The sequence below is a fragment of the Schizosaccharomyces cryophilus genome (assembly GCF_000004155.1).
Source record: "Schizosaccharomyces cryophilus OY26 unplaced genomic scaffold supercont4.3, whole genome shotgun sequence".
Classification (NCBI taxonomy): Eukaryota; Fungi; Ascomycota; class Schizosaccharomycetes; order Schizosaccharomycetales; family Schizosaccharomycetaceae; genus Schizosaccharomyces; species Schizosaccharomyces cryophilus.
Genome location: NW_013185626.1, coordinates 833,434 through 853,611, shown reverse-complemented (window position 1 = coordinate 853,611; position 20,178 = coordinate 833,434). Strand labels below are relative to the sequence as shown.

Here is a 20,178-nt window from a genome sequence, read left to right as displayed (position 1 = left end):
GGCATACCTCCAGTTCTTTGAGGCATCATCGGTGGCATACCGCCAGTCATCTGTGAAGGCATACCGCCGGTTCTTTGAGGCATCATCGGGGGCATACCACCAGTCATCTGTGAAGGCATACCGCCGGTTCTTTGAGGCATCATAGGAGGCATAGGCATTCCGGTCATTTGTGTTGGCATGCCACCTGTCCTTTGGGGCATCATCGGTTGTTGGAAGCCAGTCATTTGAGGTTGCATTCCGGTTTGCTGAGGAAACATCCCCGTAATCTGGGACGGAATACCAGCGGCTTGCTGAACACCATTGAACATTTGAGCAGCCATTTGTTGAGCATTATTCTGAGAAACTGGATGAGCATACTGACTAGAGCTATCATGCAAAGAGAAAGATATTGCATCAACCATTGAATTGACCTCACCAAGAATATTATCTGGCACCTTATCTGGAATAGGTTTTCCAGTAAGACCCAGGTTACACAAATACATAGCCAAAACGAATTGAGGAAACATTAAATGACCCGATCGAGTAGTGTCGGATAAAGACCAAATCTTAGAAAGGATGGGTGTAGGGAGCTTTGAACGAACGAGGATAGCTTTAGCGATGTCAGCAGACATAGCTTCTTCGTTACCAACGGCAGAGCGGAACAATTTCTCAAATTTCTCTTGGTCCGAAGCTGTAATAAATGAAAGTCTAGTATCCATAGCATGACTAATGTGAATTTGACCAGTTTTTTGAGGTTTCAAAGGTGCGGCTGATGTTGGCATCGAAGTAGGCTGAGGCTGCACAAAGGCAGCAAAAGGGCCTGTCGGTTGTGATTGAAGATAACCCGTTGTTTGAGGAATGAAACCAGTACCGGTTCTTTGAGGCTGAATAAGTCCAGTCATTTGAGGTGCTACACCCATAGTCTGAGGTTGTGTGAAACCGGGTTGGCTCACAAAAGAACCAGTCTGTTGAGGTTGTAAGGTAGGTTGGGAGAGCATCGTACCAGTTTTTTGTGGTTGTATAAAAGAGCCGAAACCACCAGTTTTTTGAGGCTGCATATAGCCATTCATTGGATTATTATAAAGCTGACCGCCATTTCCAGGATATTGCATAAACCCACTTGTTTGCTGAGGAAAGAAACCTTGAGGGGCACTTCCAGTTCTTTGAGGCTGCACAAAACCGGTTGCTTGAGGCAAAGCACTTCCAGTTTGCTGAGGTTGAATAAAGCTATTCATTTGATAAAAAGGTTGACTGCCAGTTCTCTGAGGTTGCATGAAACCACCCATTGGTGGTACTGAAGCAGTACCGGTTCTTTGAGGTTGCACGTAACCCATAGGCGGCATTCCTGCACCCATCATTCCATTATAACCAGTCATTTGAGATGGAAAAGTAGATGATGCAGGTGCGTTTGCATAAGTCATAGGCTGCGATGGATATCCATAACCGGTGTTCATGGCATTTTGCTGAAAGGGCATCGTTGGATTGGTTCCAGGAAGGCCGCCAGCTGGATAACCCTGTTGGTAAGGATAACTACTTTGCTGAAATCCCATATTATTTTGGGTCATTGGCATGGTATGACCAGTCATGTTCGGCTGCATGCCACTGTTCGTGCCATACCCGTACGGTGAATCGTTCATCGGATTCGGATATGACATTGTACGACGTTAATGAGGAAATTAATAAATATATACACGTCGTTTTACAGCCAATTTCGTTGCTTATGCTGAATTTATGGAATATACAAAGAATTGTAGGTTGAGGTGAGGATTCCAAGAACGACCTAAACGAGAGATACTCGAGGTAACATGGACATACAAAGCAACATTACAATAAAGAGCATTGTTGACCTTGCTGTAATTATGAAATTAACAAGCCTACGTAATATAGTTCTCTAGGTGGATAAATGGTTTTGTTTCTAATTACCAATACGTATAACGCTTGAAAGAAAGAGTAATCTGAAGTTATCTATGGTTTCCTAGGAAACAATCGATCTGGCTCTTGTCATACTGGCTAACACTTCTAGTATGTGTATCGCTACTATTCTGCATATATACATTTCATTTACCATTGCTGAAAGATTGGAATCACAACTTGCAGATTATATACTTCATGAAGAGTGGAACTTGACACAGTAAACGTGCAAAGAGAGTGGATATAGAATTTGGAATACTTCATGAATCGCAGTTCTCTTCAATATAGTATCATAAAGAACGGTAGAAATAATAAAAAGTAAAAAAAAAAATTTAGACTTAAAGAGTCGATTGTATTTCAAAATCGAAAGATAATAAAACGTAACGTTGAAAACAAGATAGAATGACCAAGTACAAATTGCGAAGCTTCGTTAAAAAACTTATTGGTAAATGAAAGGTACATCAAAAAGAAGGTAATAGTTCATACATTAACGACGGACATGCCGATGTAAGATCCAAAAGCTCATTGGCACAATTAGTCCAATGAGCAGCCAACCAAATCGAACAAGGAAACAGATTTGTACGTACAAAAGCAGGCTGTAATTCGGAGCATTACGCGTTGGAATCTATAAATCTTCTAATGCTTGGTGAACCTCGTCTAATTCAGCCTTAATCTTTGCGTATTTGTCAGTCATATCTTCGAGCTTTTGTTCTAAGTCATCACGCTCATGTTCCAACGACTGAACGCGTCTCTCAAAGTGTTCAGCCTTGACGTCTGTTTGGCGCATCTTCTCTGTGGTATCGCGAAGGAGCTTATCATTTGTCTCAAGTTCTTCTTCTAATAGCTCGACCTTCCGAGTAACTTGCTCTATTTCACTCTTTTGGCCAGTTTCATCGTCTGCTTTTAGGCGTAAATCTTTCATCTCCTCTTCAATTTCTTCTAAGCGAGACTCGGAAGTTTCATGCTTTCTAGAAAGGGAATCATATTCTTGTTCTTTAATAGACATTTGATGTTCTAGTTCTTTCAGCTTGGCTTCTGCAGCTTCGGCGCGTGCAACGGCTTCATCAGTTTCGGCGCGAGCAGCGTTAATTTTCTGTTTCTGTTAGCAGCTTGATACTTATTTCAATATTTCTGTATCATACTTCTCTAAGCTTATCCATTTTGATCGTTTCTGTCTATGCTTGGTTGTTGGTGGAGGTGGACAGATGGAGATTCAGGGTATATTCGTTTCTTAAGGTAAGGGTGATGAATATACGTACGACACAATGCTAAGACAAAAGAATAATGGCAAACAAAGAAACATGCCTTACACAAACGTTGCTTTCAATTACAGACTTAAAGGCTCTAAATGGTCCTCTATGAAAGTTGAAAGCAACTTTTTGTGACATGAAGAGTTTTTGATATTTGAGGGATAGCTTTGGACGCAGGTTATAGGTTATCTTAAAGACACAGTTTATTCAATTTTATTTTTTCATATAATAACGTAAAACAAATAACATGATGAATGTAAAAGCATTGACATCCGAGTAAGGCAGACTTGCAACCGTCGAGTAGTAGTTCATAAATGATTTTATAAGTTTCATGAATGAGGAACTATGGTATTAGCAAATTGCATATGGAATGCTTGGGCAGGTTCAATCATATTGAATCAAGAAGAGTAAGGTAGTAAGCTTTATCATAAAAGAAAAATAAATAACTCGAACTTCATTACCCCTGTGTTCATCACTCAACTCATATTCAGTTGTCGTCGGTTGTCGTAATGGCTACTAAGGAAAAGTAAGGAGAGTTGGTCTTTTGCACATAGTCTTTAATAACAGAAAACACTTTAGGGTCCAAAACGTCGTTTTCAATTTCAGAGTGTTGAATTGGTCCTTCGCGACGACCGTCCAATTCATAAAAATGGCAATCATGTTCCTGTGTTCCTTTAACAAAACAAATGTAATGAAGATCTGTTTCATCTTCTTCATCTCCTTCTTCTTCTTCATCGGGTTCACCGGCGAATTCTGCATGAAGTTTGGCTACCTCTTCAGAGTCTTTTAACATCTTTGCTCTTTCATCAGCTGTCTGTTCTCTAGCATTTTTTAAGAGATCTTTTGTAAATTTAGAGTTGTATTTTTGCTTGGAAAGATTTCCGTTAGCAATAGCATGCACCAAAGCAACAGTACCACAGGCATTGGATACCAGCTGAGGAAACCAGACCACCTCTTTGGAATCAGCTGAGAGAAGTTTAGATTCTTTTTGGGATTTATCAAATTTTCCAGGAGATGGAAGAACCAACAAAAGTGCTGCCACAGGACGAGGAATGTATTCTGGAATTTCATCCAACGTAAACAAATCAAACACACTTGCATTCAAAATTCCTAATTTCCTTAAATAAGGCTCCAAAACCTCTGGGTTATTTTCTAATGGCTTCCACATCTTGTTCGAATATTTGTAGATTTAGTCTTGTGGTGGTAAGATTAGAATGATGTGAGAGTTTAAAAATTCGTCTTATGTATCCATAAAACCTATGATATTTTCCACAAGAGAATGCCTAAATATTTAATAATTGAATGAATTGGAGTTTAGTAGAGAAAATAATATGGCTTCATTCCTTGCTTAAATTTGGGCATTGCAAGATACTATGAGAGCGTATAGAAGTAGTTTTTCATCTTTCCAAAAATGGAATGTATTTCTAGTATACCTAATTTAATTTTTCATTCTATGCAAATATAATTCAGAACTATACCATGAGTAATTTACAATATGCTTATGATTCGATGTAAAAGGCCTTATTGCGAACAGCGAATGCTATGCAAGAGTTCAGCGATGTAAAGCTCAACATGAGCCTTCAGCTTTTCAAACTCGATAGTTACTAAGGAAGTTTGTGAGTCCAGTTCTCTTTTCATATCCGCCATTTGCTTTTCCGTCATTTCAATTATGGTTTGCTTGTGATCAGCCTCTTGGGCTTTTTGAGACCGGATTTGGAGTAGCTCTTGATATTCTTCCTTAATTTGATCCATCCTCTGTTTCGCCGCCTCTAACTTTTGGTTTCTGGATTGTTGCTCATGCTGCAACTTTTCTTGTGCGTTTGACAACTGCTTTAAAAGCTGTTCTTTACGAAACTCAAGTTTCCTTTTATTGATTTCAACTTGTTCACATAGTTCCTGATTCGATGATAAAAGGTTGGAAGCGTGCTCAAGCTTGTCCACTTCGACCAAACATTCTTCTAGTACCTTTACACAAGCATTTAGGTCCGTTTCCGTCAGAGATAGTTGATTAAGTTTAGACTGAAGGTACTTTGACTTCTTATCCAATTCAAATTGCTGCGTTCGATCTAACTGAACACGATCTGACATATCCAAAATTCTTATTTGAAGTTTTTCGGGAGAATGCACAATGGAAGATTGTAGCTGCTCTGTTTCGTGTAACGTATTTGATATCAAAGACTCTACCTCAAGATGCTTTACCTTCAACTCGAGTGCTTCCTGCTTTATTTGATCGTATTCAGATTTGGTTTGCGAACAAATTCGTTTTATTTCCAATAGATTCTGATAAAGTTGGTCATTTCTTTCTTCATTTTGTTTAATAATAATTTGATTTTGTTCTCGTTTTTCCTGACTCAGCAAAACTTCTTGTTCAAGAGTTTGTCTTTGGGTATTAAGTAGGGAATAATTCTCGATCAAACTTTCTCGCTTTTGAATGTCCGGTTCGAAGAGTAATAATTGCTGTTCTCGAAGCTTTGCAAAATTAATCACACCCGACAGAATTCGCTTTAGTCGATTTGAAGTGGGCTTTAATAGGTCTTGAACGGAAAAGTCATCGACACAAATGCTTTGCATGAATTGGTTTGCAATTTTATAAAAAATCATAAACCGTAACGATTCGCGTAATATATCGAAGGTTTCAACCGTATCCTGTAGCGAATTCGCCTTGTCTTCTAAATCCTGACTAGTCAGCCCCATAAACATGTCAAGAAATTCTTCACATAAGGAAATGACTGCCTGTGATGTTGGCTGAACTAGTTCTTTTTTACTAAACGTAATTCCTAAACCCGCTATACATTCCAAAATCTCCTCCGATTCTAATAATGGAAAAATGTACCTTCGCGACATGAACGTGTAAAGCAGAAAAACAAATAAATTAAGTAATAAATAAATAAAAATAAGAAGAAACAAAAATGCCACGAAAAAAAAAAAAGGATAAAAGAGAACAGTCAAAACTAGAAAATATCAGTGGGTTATAGGATTATATGGATATATTGAATGAAAATCATGAACCTAGGAAAATTGCTTGTACAAAGCTTCTTTTAGAGTTTAAGATGAAACGAACTATTTATCTAAATAATCAAGAGAGTACTCAGTTTTATAAATCATATATTTAAATGTATTTTGTAATACATACTTTATTCTTGAAATAACCAGTTTAAAAGAGACAAACAATAGATATAGCATTATAGAATCAAAAGCAGTAATATAATAATGAAAGCGAAATGAGTTATGAAAAAAAATTATTAGTATTAATTAGGAAGATTTGTCCCATGACATCTTTATTAATTTTTACACTGAAGGCTGCAACAGCATCTTCAACAGATTTCAAACCTTCATCTAAATCTTTTTCAGGAATTGTTAAGGGAGGAAGAAAACGGAAAACAGAAGGGTTATTTAATGAGCAGTAAACTTGGACACGATGATTATCGGCGAGATCGTTAACAATAGGAAGTGCATAAAACTCACCGAATACTTCTTGAGCAACGGCAGGGAGACGGAAGAACTCGATACCAACCATCATACCCCGGCCGCGGATTTCCTTAATAATATCGGGATATCTGGTTTGAAGCTTGCTAAGACGGTCAAACATAATACCACCAAGCTTATTCGCTCTGTCAAGAAGATTGTTCTGATAAATGAAATCAATGGTAGCAACGCCGGCGGCAAGACCAAGTGTGTTTACCTGGTAAGTAGCGGTGTGAAAAAAACAGTTTCAACTGTACCGTAAGCAGCATTCCATAGCTCTTCAGTAGCGATGTAACCGCCGAAAGGAATTAAGCCTCCAGAAAAACCTTTGGCGAAGGAAATGCAGTCAGGAATGATATTTTCATGCTCACATGCCCAAAATTTGCCAGTACGACCACATCCTGTTTGAATTTCATCCAGAACAAGATAGGTATCATACTTTGTACAAAGTTCACGGGCTTTGGCAAAGTAGCCGGGAGGAGGGACAATGACACCGCCTTCGCCTTGAATGGGTTCTACGACAAATGCGCGGTAAATACCAGACATCAGAGCAACTTCAAGTGCATGAAAATCTCCATAAGGAACATAATCCACGTCGAACAGGGAAGGGCTTTGGTATTTCTGCCATTTTTCCTTACCGCCCAAGAAGACACTACCAGTGGTTTTGCCATGGAACGAGTTGAGGGTAGAGAGAAACCGTTTATTGTTGATCTTATAGCGAGTAGCCAGTCGAATTAATTTGATAACACCCTCATTTGCTTCAGCACCGCCGGTAGCAGTCCAAGTACGAGTAAGCTTTTGACCAGGTGAAAGCAATGCCATATTGCTACCAAAAGCAGCAGCAAGATTACGGTACGAAATAGAGCCCATCATGTAAAGTTTTTCGTTAAAGCACTTTTGTAAGCAATTCCAGACATATTCATTGTTGTTTCCAACAGTAACGACGCCGACACCACCGATTAAATCAAGATGTTGCTGTCCTTTATCATCATAAATCGAGAATTTTCAGCCTTGACGAAATTTCGAGCATGACCACGGATAGTACGCAGCTTGTTCAGGTGAGCGAGTTGCAAGTTTCGGACTGTTTCAGGTGCCATTTTCATGGCGTCGTCAAAGGACCACAGACCTTGAGGAACCTTGGAGTTGGGATCGCCGGCGGATTGATAGTCTTTCGTACTGGATTTAGTTTCCAAGACCTTGTTATTAGCTTTGACAGAAGTAGAAGTAAAGTCGATCATGATAGTGCAAAAAAACCGAATCAACAAATGCAAAATTAAATTTCCTTCACAAGACAAAGCGAGTATTTCATACGATACCTTTGATTTGACAGTAAGCTTGCAATTCATTTACTTGAGAATCTCAACAGGAACAGGAGCAAATATATAGAAAAAGAAAAGGAAAAAGGAAAGACATCATTGTCATAGTCAGGATACTTCACCGTTCATCTCCGCCGACAGGATAGTAAGATTCCTGGTTTGGCATGATAATACCCCGGGTTCATCGACAGCGATATCAAGGAAGCTTCTTTCGGCAAGAGGTAATCTCATTGCTACGAGTAAATCAGTAGTTCACCCTAAGAAGATTATAAAACTATGCGACTGTAGGGAAAAAACCATGAATAACTTATGTAACTATAATTGACTTGTACTAGCAAATGTGAGCAACAAAGAACTTTACAGATTTTCATTGTTTAATTTAATTTAATTTATTTTTATATTTAAAATTTTTAACCAGCATATTAAGGGAAACATCTTGGCAACAAATGCTTTGCTTGTTTAAATTTTTTACTTCATAGAGTGTAAACAAAGAAAGCATTCGTTACATACGCCCCGGGGAAAGCTAACGATGGCCTTGTTCACCGATTCGATACAGCAACCATGGGATTTCCTCAGAGAGTAGGGTAGGGTTTGATAAACAAATCGGTTTGCAAGAATCAAACATCTTTGTAAGAGAGTATCTAGTAATGCAGCGGTCGCTTTGTTGTAGGATCATCAATGAATTCACGAATCTGTTAGTACGTTTTATTTTGCATGCTGATGAGAGATTGATTCCAGCTTAGTTTCTCTCCTCCCTGTTGACTATATACATTTTCAGGTTTATATGTATAAATCTTTATATATATTTATTTATACTTCATCATTCAATAAAATCTATGAAAAACGCTATATTCGTCCAAAGTTTTACCTAAGACAAAACCAAACCAAACCATATTAGAAATAATTGACCAAAATACCTTAATTTTTTTTTTGTTACATTTTACCGACCAAGCTGAATTTAATTGACAGCCAAAAGTTTCACATCAAAAATCAGATCAGAGTTAGCAGGAATTCCGGGGAGACGTTTGGCTCCATAAGCCATAAGTGAAGGAATATGCAAAGTGCGTTCACCACCAACTTGCATACCGGCAACGCCAATGTCCCAACCTCTAATGACTTCTTCTAAGCCCAAGTTAAAGACAAAAGGCTTGCCATTGATATTTTTGTCGAATACCTTGCCGTTCTTCAAACGACCAATGTAGCGCATGGAAACACGCTTTCCTTTCTTGGCTGCAGGTCCATTGCCAATAACCTTGTCTTGAACGACTACATTCCCTTCCAGTGTTTTCTTGGCATACGTTTTCGCGGGCTTCTCTGACTTCTGCTTTTTCTCCTTTTCTTCTGTGTCGGGAGTTTCTTCAGAAGGACGCTTTTTAGATTCTACTTCTTCTTCTTTTTCCTGAGTGTGCTTCTCTTTCTTTTGAGGGGACTCCAACTTAGACCCTTGCTTTTGTTCATCTTCTTGTTGCTCTTCATCACTACCTAATTCCTCAATACGAGCACCACCATCTTCGCTCTCATCTTCATCCTCGTTCTCAGAAGCAGCAAAGTCAAAGTCTTCATCTTCACTCAAGCCATCGTCATTAAAGATGAAGTCTTCATCATCTCCACTTTCATCATCATCCATGTCGCTGTCTTCAGAGTCTTCGGGGACGTTGGTGACCGTGCAAGAACCGCTTAAATAGACAGTAGCATCACCTGCTTTTTCGAAGAACACCTCTTCGCCTGGAGAAAAGGTAAGATTGATTGGTTGCTGATAAATTGCTCCCTTCTTGAGGGTGCAAAGGACAAATTGCTCTTCCTCATCATCCTTCTCTTCATCTTCTTCATCCTCATCATCAGAATGCTGGAGGCGAGTAATTACCTTCACTGTAACAGGATCATTGGACTTTACTGCAGGGTCAAGAGCAGCCATGGTGAAATGGACTGTCATTTCACTGCGAAAACCTTGGTAAAAGTCTTCATCGAATAGAGGGACGCGCTCTTTATCAATCTTAACGCTGTAAATAGTTCTCTCAACACTCATTTTTTGTTTTAATGATCCAATTCCGACCTTTTCACCCCAAATTCTATAGATACTAAGTTATTGCACTGTAGTACAAAGGAAAGGTGAAAATTCTCATTTCTCTCGAAGAGCGTTGTTTATTTCTCGCTTAATATAAGGTTTTGTTTAGCGAAACAAATCTGGAATACGATACAAAAAGCAATGGAATTTCGTCCCAGAGTTTTAAATGAAAAGGAAATCATTTACGAGCTGTTGAAATTTATTCCTTTTATTTTCGTGATGGTGTCTACATACGACAGAATTCTTCTTAAGAGGATGGTACCAACTGACAAAGAAATGCTTACTCTTAGAACAGCAAAATGAAAATCACATATTCTTTGGAATTTTCAGCTGTTTTGTTTTCTATCGTAAATTAAAATTCCTTGGATTCTCTTTTTATTTTTATTTTTATTTATAAATTTTCTATTCTTTTCTTCACTCAGCATGTAAGGATTTCTTAAATATCATTATTCATTTACAGAGTTCCAGCAAAGTTCGGCAAATGGTAAAGTAATACTTCAGCTTCATATATTTACCTGTCCCATACTACATAAAACTAGAAACTTGGGTTAATATTCGAAAGGATTGTAAGAGGATTTTGAAGAAGTATTAGTTTTTTAAAAGAGTGAATATCTAACTCTATTTTTAGAGTCCTTTAAACGTTACAAGCACTAAATACGAAGACTCTGTACAAAATAACCCGTCAAAATGTGGTTCTTTAAGGCCTTCCTATGGATATTAATCACAGGTTATGTTTTTGCTGAACAAATTTGGAAGAATAGCAATGCAATTCGATCAATCGATTTGCGGTCTACCTTCGTCAAGGAAACGACTTCGTTAATCATTGTCAATGAAGGAAATGAGCCTCAAACCGTCTATCGCTATCATCAACATGTTAATCGTGGTGAGGAAATCGCAAAAATCGAAGCTGTTTTAAAGGATCATTCTAAAAAGAAGGCTCAACTCACCCAAGTGGATGATGTTTCCTTTGATATTTTCTTGGAAACCCCCGTCCAGCCAGGTGAAAGCCGTACTATTACCGTCCGAACCAGCCTGATTCATGGATTTCGTCCTCTTCCCTCTGCTATTGATCAAGATGACTCTCAGTTTTTGGTGTATAAAACCTCTCGGTTCCTTGACAGTTTGTATTCTACTGAACAACAGCGTACTCGCTTTATCCTTCCATCCTCTAACGTTGAGTCGTATACGACTTATGATGAATCTCCTGCTCGTAACGGAAATACAATTGTTTATGAAACTCGCTCCTTCGTTTTGCCCGGTGACAACTCGGAAGAAATTCAAGTTCGCTATGAGCATACCACACCTCTTCCCAATGCTATCGATTTTCACATGCAAGTTGAGTTTCATCAGTACCGCCAAAAGATGGACGTTTCGGAGCGAATTGTTCTCGAAAACCGCTCTGCTAAATTGAAGACTCCTTTCGATCGTGCTAGATGGTACATGAAGAACTTCTACAATCCCATCTCCACCGCCATCAATCGTTTTCTAATTACTTTGCCGAGCGACGTAAGCGATGTTTCTTACACTGATGAAGTTGGAAACATTACCACCTCTCATATGCGTACTGAGCCTCAACAAACAGTGCTGGAGCTGCTTCCTCGTTACCCAGTGTTTGGTGGTTGGAACTATCTGTACAACTTGGGCTGGTCTATGCCTTATTCCACCTTCACTACTCACGAGGATGGACAAATTTTCATAAAACTTCCTCTCACTTGGGTTCCTGGAGAGTTATTTTTTGAAAAAGCTTCCTGGTCTTATGTTTTCCCAGAAGGCGCTTCCAACATTTCTGTAAAATTGCCTGTAGAGGCTGACTCCTCGAATGTTAACACCGTTCACAAATTTCTGGACACAAAAGGTCGACAAGTTTACACTTTTGAAGCTTCCAATGTCGTTGATGGTGATCCATCTCAGATTGTTGAGATTTCTTACAGCTTTGATAATTCCGTTATGTACATGCGCGTTGCAATCATTACTGCATTACTTCTGATCCTTGCAACCTCTGTTTATCTTATTTGGGCCCCTTAAACTTTTGGAGTGGTCCGTTAAAGAATATAAAAACGAAAGTTCTGTCTTTTCCATACGCACGTAAATGATTTTTTAAATCTTTGGTTTTCACCTATGATGTTTAACGCTGGACTTTTGCACAAGTTCATGAGTTTAATTTATAAAAACCTATTTTGAAATAAACCCAAATTTACATTCTTTTATATTTTTTTTATACTTATAAATGAATCCCTTAAATGACTTTGTTCAAACCATCTTTCTATTCTCTGCTCCAAAAGGATACTTTAAAAAAGTCTTCGTTTTCCGTACTTTAGTTAACCTAATTTCTCTTTTTATTCTTAAATTTTATTTTCTGTTCTCAGCATACTTTAAAACTACTCTTAAGCCTTTCTCTTTTGATTTTTACTTGATTTTTCAGTTGAGATCAGTAAGGAATCAAAGTAACATCGTCACTTTTCGAAGGCAGCTTATTCCCAAGTTACGCTCATAAACACTTAAGAAGTTTACCTTTACTCACCCAAACTTCGAAAGGTCAATGAAGTGAAATTGACCGTTCACAAGGGGACTAAAAGGAAAAATTTACATTATTAAACTTGCAATTTCAAAGACTAACTGAAGTGACTGTTTTGCGGGCTAACAACCTTTGGTCATATGTACTCTTCCCTGAAATTGTTGTGAAAACGAAGAAGGAAAGCTGAAAGTTGATTGGTTTTTGATATATTTACTATTATTTAATTTGCAATTACTTTGTATTGATAAGTAGATACTTCATACTGAGGTTGCTTGGCATTTGTGGAATTCTGGAGGAACGGACATCCTTAAGAATTGATTGGTGATTATTTGTTATATCTTTTGTCTTTTAATTCCTTAACCAACTGATAGTTTTATGTCCTCTCATTCTGCCAACTCGAAGGACATGATAGAAATGAAGTCATTAGAATCTTTAACTGTTACAAGACCTTATAACTTTGCAAGCAATGATCGTTCCACATATCTGCCTTCTGATGAAGAAGGATCCTTTGAGCACTCAACGGAAAAAAAAACCAAACTTTCGAAGTATTGGAAAAAATGTAGCTATGAAATTCGAGAATATTGCAAGTTTATAGGACCCGGATTTTTAATTGCAGTCGCTTATATAGATCCAGGTAACTACTCTACTGATTTGGACGCTGGTGCCCGTTTCCAGTATAAACTTCTTTTCATCGTTTTCCTATCGAATCTCTTTGCTGTTTACTTACAGGCATTATGCTGCCGTTTGGGCTCTGTCACTGGCTTTGACTTGGCAAGGAATTGTCGAGAACATTATCATAAATACGTCTGTATAGTCTTTTATATTTTGGCCGAAGCTGCAATTGTTGCTACAGACATTGCAGAAGTCATTGGTACCGCAGTCGCTTTAAAGATTTTAATGAAAATTCCGCTTGTCGCTGGTGTTGTCATTACTATCTTGGACGTATTACTTGTGTTACTTGCTTGGCGTCCTGAAGGATCTATGCTCGGCGTCCGTATATTCGAAGCTGCTGTTGCTATGCTAGTGCTTGTTGTAGCTATTTCGTTTGCTGTCGTTCTTGGCCGTGTTCATATTGGTGGAGCAGGTCAAGTCTTCAAAGGCTTTCTTCCAAATTCCACCGTTTTTTCACGTGAAGGCTTATACAGTAGTATTGGAATCCTTGGAGCCACTGTCATGCCTCATTCTTTGTTTCTAGGATCTGGTCTTGTTCAGACCCGTTTAAAGGATTTTGATGTTCGAACTGGAAATTATGTTCCTACAGATGACTGTTCGGACTATAAGCCTTCTATCCAAACAATTAGGCACTCTTTGACATACTCAGTTGTTGAAGTAACTCTTTCTCTCTTTACATTTGCCCTCTTTACTAATTCTAGTATCCTAATTGTTGCAGGAGCTGTATTTTATAACACTAGCAACGCTGATACCTCGGACCTATTTTCTATCTATGACTTACTTACCAAATATGTCTCTCTCTCTTGTGGTAAATTATTTGCTGTAGCGCTTTTGTTTTCTGGCATGAGTGCCGGCTATGTTTGTACTATAGCTGGCCAGATGGTTAGTGAGGGTTACATCAATTGGAATTTACGTCCTTGGATTCGAAGAACTCTTACCAGATCTATAGCGATCATCCCTTGCTTAGTTGTCGCGGCTGCCGTAGGTCAAAGCGGACTAAACCAAGTCTTGAACGCAAGTCAAGTTTGCCTTTCCATTTTGCTGCCTATCTTAACTTTTCCTCTTGTAATGTTTACGTGTTCTCGTAAAGTAATGTCTACTTACTCGGAGACGGTTGATGAAGAAACTGGTCAAGTAATTAGAAATGTCCATGATCTAAGCTTAGGTTGGCCCATGACTATACTTACTTGGTTAATATGGTTATTTCTCACTGCGTTAAATTTACTTCTTATTATTTGGTTAGGAATGGGAGTTTCCTATTGAGCTAATCACTATTTATTCTTAAGCATTGTCTAAATTAAGGCGAACTATTATGTATGTTAACTTTTGTACTAACAGCTTTTTTTTTCTTTTCTAGCATTTAAAGAATAACAAATCTTATTATACATATACACAGACCTTCTCAAATCCAATTTAGATAACATTAAAACCGTTCGTAACACCACTCCTTGTTAAATGCAAATATGCAATGTTTTTAATTCGTAAGAATTGAACTGATCATCTTCAACGTGTGGATAGTAAGGGACCATAGCATCAGCACTTTGGACGTATGCAGAATTATATGAAGTCCAGTAAGTATTGCGAACTTTCCGACTTGGATGAAAAAGTCCTTGCAATAAATAAGCCAAAACAACACCAACACCAACACAGTTTCGAATCCCATCAATTCCTTCTCGTACAGCATTAATGACATGAGGTGATTCTTCTAAAATGTTTGGCCAAAGAAGATTTAGTAGATGAATCATTGCATCTTCAACCCCCAAGCCAACACAACCTAATGACAAATGCTTTACCACAGAAGCAGCAGTTTGTCTATGAACAGCATCCCGGTCCATTAACGCGTTTGCTAAAAGAGGAGTAATCGCATAAACATAATCGCGAGCCTGTTCTCCAATATATTCAAACATGAAAGCCAAAGACTTCAGGACACCATTTTGGACATTCATTTCTGGTGTTCGATAATCTGCCATCAATGCAGGTATGACAGTAAATGGCATGCACGTTTCAGCTACGATTGCAATAGCTACAGTGGTGCACACACGATTCTGACGCTCTTGAACCTTCAAGTTGTTTAGCAAAGTAGCTAAAACATCTTGTGGCCCAATGGCCTTCGAAATATAACCGAAGGTGTTGATAGCTGCTCTTCGAATACTTTTTTTATGCGCTTTCAACATATCGATTAACTCAAAACATATACGCATCCACTCACGGGCAGAAACAAATTCTGAACCTCTGTCTGCAATTCGCCCAACAAGATCAATTGTATTTTCTTGAACCTTTTCATGTCTGTTCCTCAAAATAGGTGTAAGACGGGGTAACAAATCTTTAATAGGAGGTTGCATTGAGGACATGCCAACAACAGAGACAATAGCCTTTAGTGACCCTAATATTGAGCCCAAAACCTCAGGATATTCTTCCCCTAAGTATTCATATAAGACAACACCTAGTTTCCTTATCAAAGCCTCTTCACCACAAGCTCTCATCACTACGGTAATTCTTGAAACTAAATCTGCAGCTTGCTCTCTAACATTTGCAGATTTATTATTCAAACGATACAAAACAGTAGATACAATTTGGGGAAGGTAAGGTTTGCATCGTACTCCTAACGAGTTTACGACAGTACTGAAACAGTTCAAGATGACTTTTTCTTCAACAGATTGTTCTTGAAATGCAAAAAGAACACCGTCCAGCAGCAATTCTTCCATACGTTCGTCGATTTCAGATACACCCAAAGAACCAATTACCTTATCAACGGTCTCAGCAGTCATCTTTCTATAAGGTTCAGATTCGTCTTTGAAGTTATTCACAATTCTGTCTACAATTTGCAAAACACCAACCTGACCAGCCAAAACAACCGTCGTCTCGACAACTTGTTTATAGCTACGACGATCAGAAGCCATTCTTCGAGACCAGAAACAATGGAAGAATTCTGGCAAAACTTCTGTTTTTAAATATTCCGGGTTAACACCGTCCGTGGATGCACATTGAGAGACAACTTTTAAAACAATTTTCTTCATTTCTTCATCAGGGGAACTGAATTCTCTTAAAACAATTTTCATAATCCTCTTGGTGAAGTGACTAGCATACTCTGGTTCCATTAAAGGTATTATAAATCCGGTCGCTTTCAAAAAAGCAGCAAGACTTTTACCTCGATGACGTTGAACGCCTGACCATAAAGGCTTAAGGATAGAGTCAAAAGCTTCAATACCATACGGTGTAGCCGCTTCAGCTAATGCGGATAAAGCCAATGCTGTCATAGTTCTAACTTTCTGTTGTTCATCTTCCAAGCCATGGCCAATACATTCAACCAAACTTTTTAAATGCGGTAAAACAGAGCATCCCATTAGCAAAGCTATTTGCTGAATGATGCGAACTCCAGTGTGCCTCGCTTGCCAAGATTTTTTGCTACGACATACTGCTTTCAAAAAAGGGAGAAGCGCAGGGACACCAAGCGCTGAAGCAACAACTGAAAAGGCTCTAGCAGTTGTGTTCCGCACATATTCGTCAACATGGTCTATGTCTGGCCGCATAGTAGCAATCATGTGAGCCAGACCAGAAGCTTTCGCCAAATTGCTAATAATTTCTCTACCTTCAGCACGAGCGTAGTAATCTTCATCGATTAAAAGAGGCTCAATAACCACCAAAATTTTATGTGTAAAAGGACGAACCAACTCATCAAGTTTGTACAAAATCCGATCAATTACTTTCACCAACAGATGACGTTCCTGATCTTCTAAAGTTCGTTCCATTAATAGAGGAAGAATTTGATTGAATAAAGCAGCAGCACCAAAATCACGAGCCTGATCCGTTAATTGACGTAAAGCACTTTTTCTCATAGGAGGAGTACCGTTCTTGACTTTCAACAGAAGTCTTAAAATTTTTCGTTCTCGCAATTCGGCAATGGACAATTCGGCTTCATCTCTTGTTTGAAGTAACTTTCCAAAATATTTCACATCTTCTTGTTTAAAGAAAGCCAAATCACCAACTCCCGGAATTTCCGTGGGTAAGGTGGCAGGCAATTCTTTGTGTTGAGGTAATAGTTGTTCTTGGGGAATGTGATAAGTATCTACTAAATTTTCCTTTTCATTCAACTGGGGGTGAATCGACTCAAGGTATCCTTCAGGAGGTTCCAAGATTACATATCCTTCTGAAGGAAGTAGTGAATTTAATTCTTCATCAGTAATCCTAGGATGAATAGGAACTTGCTTTTCCTGGGAAACCGATTCCAACTTCTGTACACCGTTTTCTGCAACGTAATCTGAAATTGGAAACGCGTCCGGAGCTTTGTCCCATCGAGATCTCCTTGTAGGAACAGCGGCTTGTTCAGCTACCTTAGGAGGGCCTTGATCCCATCGGGACCTTTTGGGCTTCGGAGCGGGTTCAGAGGGAATTGTTTCAACTGTACGTTTTTTCTCTTCAGGTAATTTGTGGTCTTCTATTTCTTCTAAGGTTCCCTCACGACGCCTTTGATTAATTTCACGATACACTCTGCTTTCCTCCTTCTCTAACTCAACCTCACGCATCGCATCTGCATATGACCTTCCACCATCTATCTTACCATCTTCTCGAAAAGCGTCATTCCTTGTTGGTGCTAATCTTCTTTGGAATCGTTGCTTTTGATAGTCCGATTCTCGGTCTTGAATTTGTTTTTTCGATTGCATCTCGGCCATAGGGTCATAATTTACATCGGCATATTCAGTCAGAAGCTCCTTCGGAGCTTCATATTGACGCACTAAAGGTCTACTAGTTTCGCCTCCATCTGGTATGCCTTCTTCATTCTCTTCATATGCATCGTCATGGACATCGATTGATCTGTCGTATCCATCTGTTACATTGCTGGTATTATATATATGAGTATCATATTGTACACGATGAGAATCAAGGGTACCTGCAATACTTGGTGTTTTACTAAGCACTGAATTTTTAGATTCTTCCCGTTGTTTCCTCAATTGCTCTCTCTGAGCTCGTAGGTTCTCCAGCTCAGCATCTTCTACTGTCATGTTGTTAATTCCTCCTGCTTTTATACAGTATTCTTCCAACTTACCGCTCGACATATTGTTGGCAAAGGTTTAGTTAACTCACCATGAAGAGGACGTGTATAGTTAATTAATGAGGTGTAGCGAAATTCATTAAACTAATTGATAAAAAGTCTTTGAATACAAACATTGAATAATTATCGATATACAAACTTTTATTTAGTATCACCGGTTTACTTTGGGTTTTATTTAAGAAATATTCAATTAGGAATGTCAATGTTCTACATAATGTCGTTTCTGGTTGAAAGCTACCATAATCGTTTTCTATGTTTACTAAGCAATTCTAACGTAAGTCACTAATGTAAATTACAATGTTACAACAACGCATTATTTTCATTCATTCTCAAAAGGAATATCAGAAATAAGAAAATAGATATATCTATTCAATGCCAGATTTATGAGCTTAAGAAAGTCTGAGTATCGTAGGTTTCAAGCTGTTAGCTGTTAATAATTAACAGAGCCCAACTTACTGGCCTTTCAGGGATTCGTCATGGTAACAACAAGAGCTACAAATCGAAGTCGCGATACGAATTTAAAAAGATCAAAGAAACAAGTGGATTTAAAGGAAGCATCAAAGAAGAAAAAGGCAGAAAAGACTGTAAGTAGCGAGGGCTCGCTGGAAAATCTTCAAAAGCAAGTTAGGCAGGATCGACGATGGTCATTGAAAAAGTATAAACCTAATAAAAAGCCAGATAGCTATTTTGAAGAAGGCAAATATGTTTTAGTAAAATACAGTTTCTATCCATGGTGGCCCTCTAGAATTGTCCGTAGAGAAGAGATACCTCAGGATATATCGAAACGATTAGCAAAATACAAAGGACTAGCAGTACAATTCCTTCCGTCTAGAGACTATGCGATTATACAAATGGGCAATGTCGGCTGCCTAGATCTGTATGAATGTATATACATTTTAGAATCAAACCGATTTAGTTCCTATATAAGACAGACCATTGAGATTATTGCCGACTCAATCAAAAATGATTGCTCGTTTTCTGATGCTGAGGAAACAGAAGAAGAAGATGAACAAGAAGAGGAGGAAGATGAAGCAGGCGAGGAATTTAAGGAAGATGGGACGAAACAAATTCCTTCATCTGAGGATGAAGGGAAAGACACTACTATAGAGAGAACGTACAAAAAAAGCAACAGAAAAGAAGGGATAGGATATACAAGTCCTGATTCCGGTGACCGGCACATTCGAAATAAAAACAAGACTGTTCCCCCAACCCAAGCATCACCAGGAAAGCAACTTACAAAGAAAGAGTCAGAAAAGGAAGCAGCAAGGGCTAGTCTCTCTCCACCAAAGCTCCCAGTATTTTCTTTTAAATCTCAGCTGGATCAACCTCTTAGTACAACGGACCTTTATGCTCAAGCCTATTATGCTCGAGCGAAGATATTAATGTACTATTGTTACAAACTACAAAGAATCCTGCTTTGTTTCAATCATTATCCTACCGAATCCGAAATGACTGATGTCCATTCCATTTTGGAAAAATTAGAGAACTTTTCAGGCTTAAACGCAGAGTTGATTGAAAACACAAAGCTTTTCGAACTCTTTTCTCAATTAAAAGAACTTTCAGACCTGCAATTAGAGCACCGATACCACTTTGTTGACAGATTCCACGTCTTATTTACCTATTTTCTGAAACTGTTGAACAAACCAAATTTATCTACCCTTGAAACGAACCCGCTAAACAAAAATGAAATTGTGGTCAATCCTACAATTCCTGCATAAGTCTTCACAACACTCATCATTGCCTGCCCTAGTGTCGAGTACCTCATGCTTTATGTTTATTTGCTCATTTGTTGGTTCCATTTTTGAGAAAAGCAAACTTCATCCTTAGTTATATTTACTCACACTCATCCTTCTGAGACGCTTTTCCTAATCAACACAAATTCCCTTATATTTACTATTTTGTCATACCTATATACCTGCAACACAATTTAGATTTTGCGCGCTCGTTGCTCCTCT

The 20,178-nt window shown here is 38.5% G+C and overlaps 10 protein-coding genes across 10 annotated transcripts; 3 read left to right on the top strand and 7 right to left on the bottom strand.

Moving 5' to 3' along the window:
• Positions 1-8: 8 nt before the first annotated feature.
• On the bottom strand, positions 9-1,634 carry SPOG_00386 (actin cortical patch component with EF WH2 motifs; the record flags this gene model as incomplete). The annotated part of the gene is made up of 1 exon (XM_013167895.1): positions 9-1,634. A coding segment is annotated over one exon (1,626 nt), but the record flags the coding sequence as incomplete, so codon positions are not given.
• Positions 1,635-1,825: 191 nt separating this feature from the next.
• SPOG_00385 (tropomyosin) lies at positions 1,826-3,077 on the bottom strand. Its single transcript, XM_013167894.1, has 2 exons — positions 3,033-3,077; positions 1,826-2,983 (listed from the first exon to the last, which is right to left on the bottom strand). Exons 1-2 carry the CDS (start codon positions 3,048-3,050, stop codon positions 2,516-2,518), a joined length of 486 nt encoding a protein of 161 aa, XP_013023348.1. The 5' UTR covers positions 3,051-3,077; the 3' UTR covers positions 1,826-2,515.
• A 203-nt stretch (positions 3,078-3,280) lies between these two features.
• Positions 3,281-4,487, bottom strand: SPOG_00384 (ubiquitin carboxy terminal hydrolase Uch1). Its single transcript, XM_013167893.1, has one exon. It carries the CDS (start codon positions 4,306-4,308, stop codon positions 3,628-3,630), a length of 681 nt encoding a protein of 226 aa, XP_013023347.1. The 5' UTR covers positions 4,309-4,487; the 3' UTR covers positions 3,281-3,627.
• A 174-nt stretch (positions 4,488-4,661) lies between these two features.
• Positions 4,662-5,984, bottom strand: SPOG_00383 (spindle pole body protein Nuf2; the record flags this gene model as incomplete). Its single annotated transcript, XM_013167892.1, has 2 exons — positions 4,662-5,904; positions 5,974-5,984. The coding sequence occupies 2 exons, from the start codon at positions 5,982-5,984 to the stop codon at positions 4,662-4,664; spliced, it is 1,254 nt and encodes a 417-aa protein (XP_013023346.1).
• Positions 5,985-6,366: 382 nt separating this feature from the next.
• Positions 6,367-7,843, bottom strand: SPOG_00382 (uncharacterized protein; the record flags this gene model as incomplete). Its single annotated transcript, XM_013167891.1, has 3 exons — positions 6,367-6,822; positions 6,849-7,585; positions 7,639-7,843. The coding sequence occupies 3 exons, from the start codon at positions 7,841-7,843 to the stop codon at positions 6,367-6,369; spliced, it is 1,398 nt and encodes a 465-aa protein (XP_013023345.1).
• Positions 7,844-8,700: 857 nt separating this feature from the next.
• Positions 8,701-10,018, bottom strand: SPOG_00381 (FKBP-type peptidyl-prolyl cis-trans isomerase). Its single transcript, XM_013167890.1, has one exon. The coding sequence runs from the start codon at positions 9,945-9,947 to the stop codon at positions 8,880-8,882; it is 1,068 nt and encodes a 355-aa protein (XP_013023344.1). The 5' UTR covers positions 9,948-10,018; the 3' UTR covers positions 8,701-8,879.
• A 487-nt stretch (positions 10,019-10,505) lies between these two features.
• On the top strand, positions 10,506-12,325 carry SPOG_00380 (dolichyl-diphospho-oligosaccharide-protein glycosyltransferase). Its single transcript, XM_013167889.1, has 2 exons — positions 10,506-10,552; positions 10,615-12,325. Exon 2 carries the CDS (start codon positions 10,674-10,676, stop codon positions 12,009-12,011), a length of 1,338 nt encoding a protein of 445 aa, XP_013023343.1. The 5' UTR covers positions 10,506-10,552; positions 10,615-10,673; the 3' UTR covers positions 12,012-12,325.
• SPOG_00379 (nramp family manganese ion transporter) lies at positions 12,263-14,613 on the top strand. The gene has a single exon (XM_013167888.1). The coding sequence runs from the start codon at positions 12,877-12,879 to the stop codon at positions 14,434-14,436; it is 1,560 nt and encodes a 519-aa protein (XP_013023342.1). The 5' UTR covers positions 12,263-12,876; the 3' UTR covers positions 14,437-14,613.
• On the bottom strand, positions 14,373-18,232 carry SPOG_00378 (U2 snRNP-associated protein Sap155). The gene is made up of 2 exons (XM_013167887.1): positions 18,218-18,232; positions 14,373-18,166 (listed from the first exon to the last, which is right to left on the bottom strand). Exons 1-2 carry the CDS (start codon positions 18,225-18,227, stop codon positions 14,625-14,627), a joined length of 3,552 nt encoding a protein of 1,183 aa, XP_013023341.1. The 5' UTR covers positions 18,228-18,232; the 3' UTR covers positions 14,373-14,624.
• A 467-nt stretch (positions 18,233-18,699) lies between these two features.
• SPOG_00377 (PWWP domain-containing protein) lies at positions 18,700-19,941 on the top strand (the record flags this gene model as incomplete). Its single annotated transcript, XM_013167886.1, has 2 exons — positions 18,700-19,100; positions 19,140-19,941. 2 exons carry the CDS (start codon positions 18,700-18,702, stop codon positions 19,939-19,941), a joined length of 1,203 nt encoding a protein of 400 aa, XP_013023340.1.
• Positions 19,942-20,178: the final 237 nt, after the last annotated feature.